This window comes from Triturus cristatus, chromosome 9 (assembly GCF_964204655.1).
Source record: "Triturus cristatus chromosome 9, aTriCri1.1, whole genome shotgun sequence".
NCBI lineage: Eukaryota > Metazoa > Chordata > Amphibia > Caudata > Salamandridae > Triturus > Triturus cristatus.
The window spans coordinates 931,474,008-931,488,017 of NC_140592.1; the positions used below are offsets into that span (position 1 = coordinate 931,474,008).

At 40.1% G+C, this 14,010-nt stretch overlaps 1 protein-coding gene across 2 annotated transcripts in view; it reads left to right on the forward strand.

Annotated features, from left to right (window-relative positions):
* The window catches only part of ITPK1 (inositol-tetrakisphosphate 1-kinase), a 596,101-nt gene extending 582,444 nt beyond the window's left edge, over positions 1-13,657 (forward strand). For both annotated transcript variants that reach the window (XM_085626490.1, XM_085626489.1), the window contains exons 10-11: positions 2,414-2,576; positions 10,330-13,657. In XM_085626490.1, the coding sequence (XP_085482616.1) occupies positions 2,414-2,576; positions 10,330-10,655 (489 nt within the window). In that variant the 3' untranslated portion in view covers positions 10,656-13,657. The remainder of the gene's footprint in view (positions 1-2,413; positions 2,577-10,329) is intronic.
* Positions 13,658-14,010: the final 353 nt, after the last annotated feature.

Sequence of the window (14,010 nt, forward strand, 5' to 3'; positions counted from 1 at the left end):
GCGGCCATTACCCGCTCTTAATGAGAGGTTCCGTGTGAGGGTATTCATCTGCAGCCCCTGTGGAGTCCATGCCAGAGTTGGCGGATTGTTGGACTCTGGAATGGCCCAGTGTAGATCTTCATCACTGAGGTTACCTGCAGTCAGGCCATTCAGTGGTTCAAACTGGCAGTTGAAATCACCACCTAGGATCACCCAAAAAATGTCAGGAATGGTTAACAGGATGGCGGTCAGTTGTTCAAGAGTCGTTAACTCTTGGCTGTAGCCAACCGACCGGAATAGACATTTATCTGGGCAATTCTGACCTTTATAGGAAAGATCAGAAAAAGACAAAGAATGTCACATGAAGATGTCTCTATCTGTTTCACTACACAGCCCACGTGCACACCAACCCAAGTACTAAGTCCCCCTGAGGGTCTTCTCCTACCCTCAGAAGTGGCTGCTATGCTAAATGACACATAGCCTAATCTATACGTATCCACCCTAGCCCAGGTTTCCTGGAACATGCAGATCTCATTTTGTTCTATGAATGCCCCCAACTCCGGGTTATCTGATTTGGTGGTGAGACCTTCAATGCTCTGTGAAAGCACCTGCAGCCTAGAAGGGCCCGCACAGTTGTCTACAATAGAAGACTGGTCACCAGATATTTATGTTCCATGAGCTTGTGGGAGTGAAACATATGTAAAATAAATCATTCAAACATCCAAATTATACTGAAAATCAGAAGATTGTAAACATTCCTCTTCAGATTCATGTAGTTACAAATTTTTCTCCATCACTAAATTCCTTTCCACTTCCTTCCCTCTCTGCTGTTTTCCCTCCCAAGGACCACACTCCCTGTTTATCCAGTCCTATCTTGACACTTCTGTCCTCACACAGACATTTTATGTCAGATTTCAGACTCCACACCCAGTTCTTATTTGCTATCTCTAAAGAGTTCAGATACCCCCTTGCAAAATTAACTCAAAATATCTGTACAAAAGGGGTAATCCAGACTGATGTTCTTATGTCACTTTGATCTCAGAACGACTACTGTTCATATTTATATTTGACATTGCATAAATAGTATTGAAGATGCACCTGGTCTAGTCACTCATCCTTATTCTTCACCACCTCCTTTTTCCAAACCATAAATCATCATTGATTGAGTCACTCATCAGAACTTAAAGCCTTAGATCCCTTGAATTTGGTTGCCCATCTGTGAACTATTTCAAGTTCACTAGGCCATTACCTCAGGATGACTATAGTGGACATTCTAATTGTTTCTAGGCAGTGACCTAGCGTTGATCTAGGTTGTGGGAAACTGTGAGAAGGATTAGCAGATGATAGCAGGGAAAAGATCTGTATGAAGAGTCAGTGTATCTTAGTACTGAATAAAGTAAATGTGTAGAAAGAGTTATAGAGTATAGATATGAAGCACAACTACTTTTATAATGTGTTACTCAGTTTGTGTCACTACAATAAACAAATATGGGCAAAATCAGCAGAAAAGGCCTGTGCAAGCAATTGCTATGATTATATACATTTTTATTTTGATTGCATGTACATGAAGCAAAAATAAAAAAGGAAAGTATGGCCGTCTTGTAAACGTGGTTTGCAAAACAATATATATTGCTTATTACTTTTATTTGAACAGTATACCTTACTTCTAGCTTGTGAGTGTACATAGAACAGGTACAAAATGCCTTTTTAGGTATAATGTACATTACAGGAAAATATGGCTCTTATTGGCACAAAGAAAGGATACTATTGTCTTTGAATTGCTGCATCTTAACAGCATAATTTAAAAAAGTAAAGATGACCAAAATTGATACAAAATAGCAATGGACAACTATAGCATAGTCCTACCATCTCTGAATAGAAGTTCACTTCCTTTTAAGGGAATGTGAACTAAGCGTGCTCAGGCACAAATACATCACTCAAATTACAAAAGAGCCAATGTCGCCAATGGGTTGACCCGTTACCCCACACGTGTGCTGTGATATGCAAGATGTGAATGGCAGTTGACTAGACCAGTAAATGAAGAGGGGTGACCCAAAGCCCCACTTTGTATGTTTTTTTCAACTTGTGTATAGAAACAAATACTTAACTATTGTGTTTGTTCAAGGAAATGGTGCAAAAGTTTGAAAGTTTATGAAAAGTAGTACTTCCAGAAAAGGATGAAAATGTACGATTAGCAAAGTGTTTGTTAATAGCGTCATTGGGTCTTAATGTCAGCAGTGCAAATATTTGGGCGAATCCCTACTTTTGCTGTTATGCCTACAATGTGGTCCATTTCAGGAATGTCAACATCCCACCATTCAGCTTGAAATTCCCTCAGTAGGTGCAATGCTTTAAATCCCTTGTGTTTGTATGTCCCTGTGAAAGAGGGTGTGACTGGGAACCAGTAGATGACTTTGAATACTTTATTTCCTAGCTTGATAAAGTGGAAGGTGTCTTTGAGCGGCCAAACGATGATGTAATTCGTGGAATCTCCAAGGCGCTGCGGCAGGCACTGGGTGTTTCCCTCTTTGGCATTGACATCATCATCAATAACCAGACTGGCCAGCATGCGGTCATCGACATCAATGCATTCCCAGGTACAGTAGCAGAGTTAAATCAGTTCTTCAGTTCACATTTGCCTCCATTTAGCCAATGACTTCCACATACAAGTGCAGGAAATTTTCGAAAATCTCCCCACTGCCTTCATTAAAATGGTTGAAAACAACTAGACTTTATGATGGACTTTTGTGCCCATTTCTTTCTTCAAAGCCCTTGGCATGTACTTCTTCTCCCACCTGAACACCAGTACAGAAATCCTTGCTGTCCGTTGATTTAGCGTATTGCTTTTGGTCCTCATTATGGGAAGGTCTAGTTTGAGTGCTTTGCTTCGAGCACTAGTTCTGGATGTGACTTCACACCTACAAAGACACTTGTTTGCATGAAATATCCTTTAAACCAAAAAAAAAAAAATATATATATATATATATATATATATATATATATATATATATATATATATATATACATAGTCATGGTATGGTTGATTTGAGACGTTTTGAGCCTCCTGTGCAAAGCTAGTTTGCAATCACAAACCCTGCAAATTGTAAAATTACAAGGGGCGCAACTGTAAAAGTGCTTTTCCTTCTGTACAAAAGCCCTTTTACAAGTCGGAAAATAATGTTTGTAGCATATGTGGCTGTAGATACACATGCTGTGCAAACTCCTGCCATCTAGTGTTGGGCTCAGAGATTTGCAAACAGTTTTTTTCAAAGAAGTGTTTTAAGTCATTAGGTATGGTATGACTCCACCCTTAGTTGTCAGGGCGCGTGGGCATTGACTCCATTGTTAAGTTATTTGTCTCCGCCATCGGGTTCGAATGTGTACTTGTGCTACAAGCAGGTGCTTACAGGGTGAGTAATGTTATCCTTCTGACTCGTAAAGGTTCTTATTGACCCTTTCGGAATCTCGTATACGAGGGTGGAGTCCCCCTCCTATTTCCAATTTGGAATGGAACTGATTTACGACTTTACGACTGCATAACAGTCTAAAACCATTGATAAGTTATTGACCCCTGAGTTGGTGGTGTAACCGATTTGCAAGAGGGAATGGATCCGTTTGTCGTCCGTTTCACTTTGGGAATTGTGTTGTCATCCGCCGGGGGAAAGAAGACAGTGGTTTTAGGGCACCACTGTCTGCTCTCCCTGAAGTTTATAAAACTGAAATTTTTTTGTATTTTTAACTGGGGAAAGCAATACTTTAATGAGCGAGGGCCGCAAAAAAAAAAATAGTTTTCAATTTTGAAATGCAATCATAGAGACCGTGGACTGATGGCCTTTCAGGCCACCATCCATGTGATTGTAGCCAAGCATGGGGAGGGGGGGGTTCACAATTTGTGATGTGCTTAATGAAAAATTAATTCATATTAATTAGGCAAATCTTTCTGCGATCACATATTCAATATTTTTGTGAAACAACCTTTTAGTGCATAGGTCGGTTTGCAGAATACTTTTCCATTCACAAAAACTTGGTGTGCAATTTGCAACCACTTTTTGTTAGTGGAATAATAGTGCATCAGGTCATTTTTTTCCTCCGCACAGGCAATGTGTTTCCCTCTGGAGAACATCCTACCCTTGTGACATATTGGAGAGCTTCCCTCCCTTATCCACTGTAGAAGCATACTTACTTTAGGTTGTTTTGGAGGACATTTACGGGATTCTAGGATGGTTATAAAAACAAAAAATGTGTGAACAAAAGACAAATGTCCAAGTTTGTATGAATATTTTTATATATGCATGTTTGTCGCATATGTATGGTGCAAACTTAGCCAAAAAACAGTTGAGCCCTATACACATATTTATTGTAAGGAATAAAGTACTGTAGCATAAAACAGCTAGTGGAAACCTTTCAAAGTTCCATAAATGTTAAGACTGAGGGCACCTCTGATGCCGTTTTGCTGTCAAGGTAGGCAATGCAATATGTTTTAAGGCACACAGTTTACAAAGCACACACAACAAGATCAAGCTCTAGAACGCTTCAAAATAATGAACTATACTTAAGAAGGAAGCAGCAGATTAATGTAATCACACCATTGTAACTATGCACAATATTAACCTTAACTCAAAATTCATTCAACCCACCCCATTGTCATTAGCTTGAATGTTCTTGCTGCTTGTTTGGATTTACAGCTGTACTAGCTTGCCCTCAGGAAGTATACAGGATGTTTGAAATGCACTGAAAATGGGAAGTAGGGTTATATGTGTGAGGTTTTTGCAGGGTCTTAAATCTAGCCCTACAAGTGACTCGCGTACCCCCAAAACCTTACAATTAGCTTTGGATCCTAATGTTAATTTTCTGCAGAAGGTGTTTAACACTGCAATCTGTGGTGTTTACTACTGCCAGGAAGGAAGCAGTTGTCACCCCGCTTCTCAAGAAACCTAACGCAGACCCCGACAACATTAACAATCTCTGCCCCATCTCTCTGCTGGCAACCTCAGCTAAAATCTTTAAAAAAATTAATTAACGAAGAATTGGTTACATTTATTGGTACCCTGGGTGGCCTTGTTCCTTCTCAGAATGGGTTTCGGGCTTGTCATAGCACAAAGAGAACCTCATTGTGGCGGTTGATAGTATTCAATGCCTGGTCGATCAGGGCTGAGCGGCTATCTTGATAATGCTTGATCTGTCTGCAGCAGTTAATCCATGATCGCGTGTACGCATGGTGCAACATCTGCAGCAAGCTGGGGTAAGCGGGACTACCTTGCAGCTTCTACCCTCTTTTTTGACCAAAAGGGTACATACTGTCATCTGTGGTGGCATTAAGGCAGAGGCGTTTAGCCTTCCATGTGGAGTGCCTCCTGGTTCGTCCTTGAACCCTACTCTATTCAATCTGTATGTGGCCCCTTTGACTGAATTGGTACGCTCATTTGCGTTTCAAACACTGTCTTATGCTCACAATACTCAAATTATCATCTCCCTCTCTAACAACCTGACCTCAGTGGCAGAGAAGTTCAACCAGTGCATGTCTAGCATTAGCAGCTGAATGAGAGACAACTCTTTGAAGCTGAATGCAGTTAAGACTGCAGTTTTTAGTCTGTAGGCTAATGGTATCCTGGCTATGAGTGTGCGAAATACCACCAGAGATGGTGAGCTTGACTGCATGAACAGGAGTGCTGGTCATGATGGCCTAGTAAATAATGCATCTGATTTTTAAGTCAGTATACGCTGCTTATGAAGTTCCATCAGGATGTGGGTGATGTGATATTACTTCAGGCCCTGGATGAGATTTTCTGAGGCATGTAGAATGCCCCTAAGTTATGCCAGTATGGAGTCTGGGAGGCCATGAAATAGGGCATTACCACCATCTAGATGCAGGAGTGGCAAATAGCTTATTGGATTGCTGAGGTGTCTTACTACTGAGGCTTACAACTAACAAACAGCACTTAGAACCGCAAAGGCGGCCCTCACTCTGAAAGTGTAGTCTAGACTAGGCAGATTGTGGAAATCTGCAATGCAAATGCGTGTAGACATTTCTAACCTGTTGCTTCATCGCTTTGAAGTAGCCTGAATGTAAAAACACTGCCATTCGTATAGTTGCAAAAAACGGATTAACCTTGATTGACATGCATTTAGGTAGATATTTTTTTTTGAAGATTTCTGCTTCTAAATAAGCTTTTGTGGTCGGGTATTTTCAGAATTGCTCACTGGCCTCCATTGTTTAGTACCATGTCTATTCCCCTAGGGTACAGTCCCATTACCTGGGCAGGAAACCTGACACTGATTCTGGCAGGGCTCATATCCTAGAATTTGAATTCTTGCAATGCCCTCTTGTTGCCACGTTACCGCAGATCTACATCCTGGGGCTGAAGGTAGTGGTAAGCAATAGTTCCAGGGTTAGAAGGCCCTTTTGAGTCTGTGCAAACCTACTAACCTGCATGTTTTAAGGATTTTCAACAACTCTTCTCTAATTCTTTCCCATACTGAGAAATGTTGGAAATTTACTCCTGACAATGGCAGACGTAAAGCTTCTTCCAGAGTTGGGAAAAAAGTGGTTGGAGGGAAAGTGAACTTGCAAACACTCAAAGTTTTGCATGAGCAAATCCACACATGCACATTTGCTCATGCTAGAATGCATTTCACAAATCTTTTCTTCGAGTACTATTTCTTGTCCTACTTCTGTAAATTCTTGGGAATTCACAAAAGCTGTATAGCTGCACTTAAAGCAAGGACATATACCATGGGTGCACTTTTGAGACTTTAATAATTGGGCCCCTAATTTGGTCTGACGTTGACCGTGACCTTTTGTTTTTATTAAAATTCTGTCTGTCTCTCTGTATCGGCTGGCTGCACTGTGAGTGACAGCATACTGCTCTTTCACAAGGAGCATATCGGCACACAAAGTAGTTTTGTTAAGTGCCAGTAACTACTGTGGCAGTGTGTGCTTTTTGAGACCAATGTTTGTTATAATGGTGAGGGTCCAGCAGCTCCCACACAAATAAGGTTTTACAAAAACCATGCCAAAACAAGTCACACAGTGACAAAACTAAAAAGCTGACCACCAATTTCAGACCTACTGGCTTTGCCAGTGCGTGTTTATTTTTGTTTCCCATAATCTTATTGAAACTGGTTACACTGATTTTCCATTATGAATATTTTGGAGCAATACTAGCATGCATCAACACGTGTTACTAAATGATGCTGCAAAGAAATGGTACCTTACATTTTACAGTAGTTTGTCAAAATGTTTTTTTCCTGCTTTAATTTATGAACAATTTATTTTTACAGCAAATAATCAGTCTTACTTTCAGGCTTCTGCAAATATTTGCATCAAATCAGAGAGCATTCTGGGAGCATTATACAGAACCTCATATTGTTTACTTTGAAAATGTGTGTACATATTTTTATACTGGAACCACTGTCAGTGCAGTCGGAGCCTACAACATTTACTCAGAGCGCTCCCCCTAATAATAGACTTTTAATTAATGAACCATAAATAAAAGTTTGAACAACATTAACATATGTGCAAAAACTTTACCTTAACTGCAGACAGTGCCCTTCCCTTATCAATAATGTGGTAATGCAAACTGGCAGCCAAAGGGTTTGTGCTGCAGGGGTTGGGCCTACTTGTCCCAAGGACAATAGGCACATGAGAACTTGTTGCCCTTGATCCCAAACAAAATGTCCTGAGCGTCCGGATATAGGGATTCCACATCCCTGTACATTTTTTTTTTTTATAATTACATGAAGACTTATGGCCCCTTTTTCCTGTAAAGTTCTGTTGTATGAATTTTATTTGTTGAATGTGATCATTAAAGAGTCAGTGTTATATTAATTAAAGCATTCACACCTACATTAGAACTAATGATGATGGGTACCAGGTAGTCAAAAACAGATCGCGAAACTCTTTAATCTTGTATACTGAAACAGTAGCCAGGTGGACCATTCTCTGCAGCTGATGAAAACCAAATACACCTCAGTTTGAAGGTTTAGGTGAACTGCTAAATATTCAGATATTGAAATGGCTATCCCATCAAATTTCTCTTTAAAATGTACCAGACAAAACACTGGAAAGCACCACAAATGAATGAAGTGGACATAAATTGCTCAGACACAGATTGTCCATCTGAGCCCTTCAACTGATTATTTACCTATTTCACCACAGGAAAACCACCAACATGTTCTTTACTGATAGCACACAGCTTCCAAGTGAACCTAATGATATCTCACTGCCTTTTGAATGAATCCCAGAACCTGGGACCTCCATGTGACATGCACCTACAAAGCAACCCAAAGGATAAAACACCACCAGGTCGACCTAAGATCAGTATTTCATGGGAACCTCGTGACCGTCAATAATATTTATTGTCATGAGACGATGACAAAATCTTCACAATCCATCAATAACCACAGAGGTAAACTGTGCCCTAATATATTGTAGATGTTAAAGGACATCTTCTGTATCCCCTTTGCTACAAAGCTGACACCTTAACCTCTTTAATCTCACTGACACTTACTTCAAGCCTCCATCTGAACCCCTAATGGGCACATTGCTAATAACAGATACAACTTACTATGTAAAGACCAATCTTCAAACACAGGATGAAGGGCTAGCATTAGTCTACCAAGAGCACCTTAAGTGCAGCCGTATTAAGAATAACTAAAACTCAAACACCTTTCCTCTCACTCTCTGTGGAGCAACCTTTATGTAAAGCATTTTATGTTTTCTTCTGCTAAACGGATTATAAATGAATCTTTGGTACATAAATAATATACTTTGTAAAATTCAGCATTGAGTGCGATTCATTCATTCATTCTGTTATCCTTGTTCTTCGTTCGCCTACATTGCAAATTAATTGCTGCATCTTGTATCAATTATGTACCAGTAGGACCATACTGTTTTACATACCCTAAGTAAATGCACAAGCACAAAATATGAAAACTGCGAAAGGTAAATGAAGGAAGCACCCATCTGAAGACACACTATACAACTCAAGATACTGGCTCCCTGGCAGATTACCCTTACATAAGACCACTTTGTTAGCTCTTACAGAAACATGGTTTCTCCTTTCTCCAGTATGCTGATATCTAGATACACATGAACTCTGTAGTGCCCCAAACAGCATACTCACCATAACCACCTAAATATTCGAACTACAATCCATGAAGTTGGACATTTTTTCCTTGTACCCCATCTGAAGAACTTAGTCCAAGCTAAGGTAATATCCAGGACTCAAAAGACAAAAGCTTTACATACTGGTATCCCTAAGTTCTGTCTTGCACCACCAAAGACGGTCCTCTATTCTGCTTCCTGCCTTTTTTCTGGGACAGGAATGTTCTGTAAGATTATCCATTACGGTTATCATTGAACAGGCAGCCCCTAGAGGCACTAAGCACATTCAAGGCTGACTGAATCCCTTACTAGGCCGTAAACATGATTACATTCCAAAATGCCTGGCTTAAAAACTGACGGGGGAAGGTAACCTACAGCTAGGTATTCCCAAAAACAAGAAAAACTCCATAATGAAGCTCGCTTTTCCAGGCTGTGACTCAAAAATATGGTTCTTCCATGCAACAAAGATTTATATGGCCTCCTCCTTCATGCTGTTCAAGAACAGCCTTAAAGTCAGTCAATAGCTCCCTTCTGATAGTAAGAATTTCAGAAACCTATCTGTCAATATCCACTTCGAGTTTGATTTACACGGCAAACTCCTAGGTTTCTCACCACCTGCTTGTATCTATCTCTTACTGTGTTTACATTACCAATCTGCTAAATATGTTTTCTCCACCTATATGAAGCGCATTGATAAGACTGCGTTACATAAAACTAGAGAACTAAGTCTACACTTTGAACAGAGAGCTTTTATGAAAAGGCCTAAGCAATGATACGATAGAGGGAGGAAAGTGAAGAGGTGAACATGCTTAATAGCATGTTTTATTTAATGTAATTTATATTAACATGATGTTCATTGGGCAATGTGCAATTTTTAGAAGATGTGCAATTTTTATGTAAAGAAAATAAAAACAAATGTGTATTTAGAAGTATGACACGTATTTTAGAAGTTTCAAACACAAAACCCCAATTTCTTTCAAGTTATTAGGGACTTGAAAAAAGACAGAAATGTTAACAATGGTTTTATGATGTATTTTAAATAGATTCACATAGTTGTAGTCGTTGGGAATGTTAAAACGTTTCTTAGTATTTATTATTGTTTCTGATTAAAGAATACGGCCATTTTAGAGGTGAAGTAGGTTTTGCAAAATCATTTGTTGCAAATCTATTGCACTAAAATATTTTTGTGCAGTTTTTCACAATTTGCTAAGTTTCCGTGCTAATGATTTGTATTGTTCTTCCAGGATACGAAGGAGTTCCAGAGTTCTTCACAGATCTTCTGAACCACATCACCACAGTTCTTCTTCAGGGCCAAGTAGCAGAGGCGAACTGTGGCAAGCTGCTGGCGGAGCAGACGAGTGGTAATGCTAGCGTGGTTGGGGATCGGACATGCTCTGCCCCTGGGGGCTGCGGCAGCATGGTCGGCAAGGAAGCCTGGATTGTGGAAAGTGAGACCAATGGCTCAGTGAAGCTGCCTCACCACCCGAGACTGGGATGCAACTCTGCAGTCTCGCCAAGCTTTCAGCAGCACTGTGTGTCAACAATGGCAGCCAAGGCATCCTCTCAATAACCAATGAATGCAAAGAAAAACTAATTAGAGCAGGGACTTGGGCGGGAGAGAGCAGGTATAATCATGACCACGAAATCGGAGTGGGTGGTGACATTACAATAACAAAATTCCAAATGATTGTTTTATTTTCTACCTGATTGATTGTTAAGAATGGAAAGAAACAATTTTGAGCTAACAATGGAAAATGGATACAAGGCACAGTGGATTCCAGTTGGAAGACGTTTACACATGGTTGTGGTATGAACACTAGACTTCAGTAGGGAGGGTCCGCTTTGTTTCACCGTAATCCGTACATGAACCCTGTTTTATTAATTTGACCAGAGTGGATTCGAGCAGATCTGGTCGATCACATTCAAGAATGTTATTTGTCCTTTTACTTGCTTTTTCCTCATCTCTTCTAATTTGTTGCACCTTCCCTGTGACATTTATAGCCAATTATGCTTTTTAACAATAATATGCAGACCGCACTTGTTTTTTTTGGGACAACACCACTATTGCATACCTTATCTTGTAGGATCAGATAATGCACCCAAAACTCAATAGGCTACTTACCCTTTTTTCCCCTCAAAGCCCTTGCATCCCCCAATTTCCTTGGCTTTTTGTTCAAAGTCTTAATGTGTATGGGGACCATAACTGCTAACATGACCAAAAAGATGAGGATGATGGGTGAGTGGATTTAGTCAGTTTAGAGTTCTTTTTCCTGATACATTTCGAGAGGCTGTAGTCGATAGCTGTAAAGTCTTCCCAATATTTTTTTAGATTAACTTCAATGGAACCACATGTTTTTTAGAAGTTATTTAGTTAGTGTCAAGTTGATGTTCACCTTAGCATTTCGCCGACCGATACTAACAAGAGTACTCGTAATCTCTCTGTTATGCTGGTTGTTAGCAGGACCAATCACGACGCAGTGTTAGATTTAAATTAAAAGCAGAAATGTTAGTAACAGTTCTGGTCTGTACAGACCATAAGCACTGAATGTAGGCCTCGGGCCCAGTATGTTTCTGTAGGTTTTTGGCTGTCGGGGGAACCTCTTAACATCCAATGAGAACACCCCATCCTCCATGACAGTTACTTTAGCATATTCACCGAATGTCCTAACACTTGCACAGCCTTGATAGTCTCCTTCAAAATCTATATGGATAGAAGTAGGCCTTTACCTATGGGATGTTGTGCAATATAGAGGTAGTTAACTGATGGTCCAGCTATATTTAGACTTTTTGAATTGCAATCTAAAGTTACTTTGTTATCCCAGATTGTGTTTGTGGCGCAACATACTTTGGTCCTTGGAAGGACGTTCCATATGGAACTGACCTCATAACGTGATACGAATGACTCCCAACAGGGAGTTTCAGCGTTGGCTTTTGGCTCACCACAGCTAACCAGCAATTGGAGAGCAAACACATAGTTAATACACGGTTTGTCGAACAGTGATTCAGGGGGACCATTCCACATTTTATTGCATTCTTAAAGTTAAAATTTACCACCTATGCCTCCTGTCTCTGTAACATGAACATATTTGTTGGGTAGCTTCAAAGGAGCCCCTCCACGCTGCTTTAGCACTCTGCAACTGATTTTATTAGTATCAGAACTAAAGGACCGCATAATTTATCACCTTAAGATATTCTTTATTACTTGATTCCCTGTCTTCATCCTCACAATTTCTTTTGCTCACCAGCCAATGACTTAATGAATGTCTGTTATGGTGGTCACAGGTCTGAATCCTGGTCTCTTATTCTTCTAACGTTGATAAAAGTAATAGTCAGATGAGTGGTTGCTGAGATTCTGATCTCGTGAAGATTGACGGCAGAGTTAAAGATGGTACTTAAAATGTACGCTCTCACCCTCCACTAGTATCCCCTTTTCAAGATGATCAGTCAAGCCACATCCCGGAGTGTTGGTGTATCTGGTGTAACTCATTCATAACGTTTATTGACAAGACTGTCTGCTTGGAGCAAACATTGTCAATATACTCTTGGTTCTTACAACCCCCAGAGAGATTGTGTCCCCTGTGGGCAAGATATCAATATCTAAAGTACATGTATGAGGAGACTGACCAGCTCACATGTAGTGAATCCTACAGACTTTAAAGCAGGCATCCTTTAATATGTCCAATGTCTTGTGCATTGTTTTGACTCAATAGTCAATCATAACAGAGGATCATAACAGAGGTGCCCTTTTTTGCAGTGCATGCTTTGCAGTGTGGTTGGGCCTTTTTCCTACCTAACTAACATCACCCTACATGCCCTAACACGGTCAAGTTCAAACTGCTCTGCAAGTCAGTAGCATCCCGCCCAGGAGGCCTGCAGTAGGGCAGAAAGAGTTGTTATATAGTTAAGAGAATCAGTCCTGTCTTCCTCAGATTATACCTGGGGAAAGTGCCTGGAAGCGGAGAGTGAGTGTTTTACATTTCCCATGGTTACAAACCTGCTGTTTTGTCCTTTGTTGTGGGGGCGACGTCAAGGGCTGGGATGGTGGATTGTGTGGAGAAGGGACGGTAAGAACCTCTAAGAAGACACATGGCCCTTAGTATGTTCGGATGGCCAAAAACAGTGTTACTTAAGCCTGTTTTATTGAACTTGTAATTAATATGGTGTCCAGATCACTTCAACATTCTCCACTCCTCAGATATATTGAGCACTTTTTTTCTCTGTAGAAGTCAATCCTGTATTCCAAAGTATTCGCTAAATGCTGTCGCTAAGCAGAAGATGAGCGAGTACTTGCTTCCATTTTAGTGTCTAATACTGCTTTGATGAGTGTTATAACTTCCTATTAAATGAATTGGTTTTTCGGTTTCTCACTATGTAATTTAACACATGATATTTGTATATATTTATAAATACATGTAACTGTTCTTTCTAAGGGTGTAGAATATATTTCTTGTCTATTTCTGTTTAATGAAATCTAGTTGTTTAGCGGCTGAAGCCCGCCGGAGTCTCGTGGAGACTTTTAAGTAGAAGACAGAGAACTGTCCATAATAAAATATCAACCTTTTAAAAACCTCACCTAAGTAATTGCAGATACTTTGGTTTAAATAAATGCTTAACGTTTCTACTGCATTCATAAGGTATTTCTGACACACCAAACGTTTGCATATGTTTTTTTGTGTGAAATGGCAGGTAATGCTTAAAACAATATATGTCCTAATGAGTGGAGAAGGAATTAAATAAAATGCTTGTAGTTTTTCGGGAAGACCCTCCCTCAGGAAACCACTCCATCTTCCTTTGAAGCTTTGCCTGCAGTTCTTAACACATGTGTAAAAGTGGACAGTATTAACAGGTGCAACAGAATCCATTATTGAATCCACACCAGTTGACCAGATGGAAACTCAGCTTGACTAGCAAAAGGAGCTGACCTC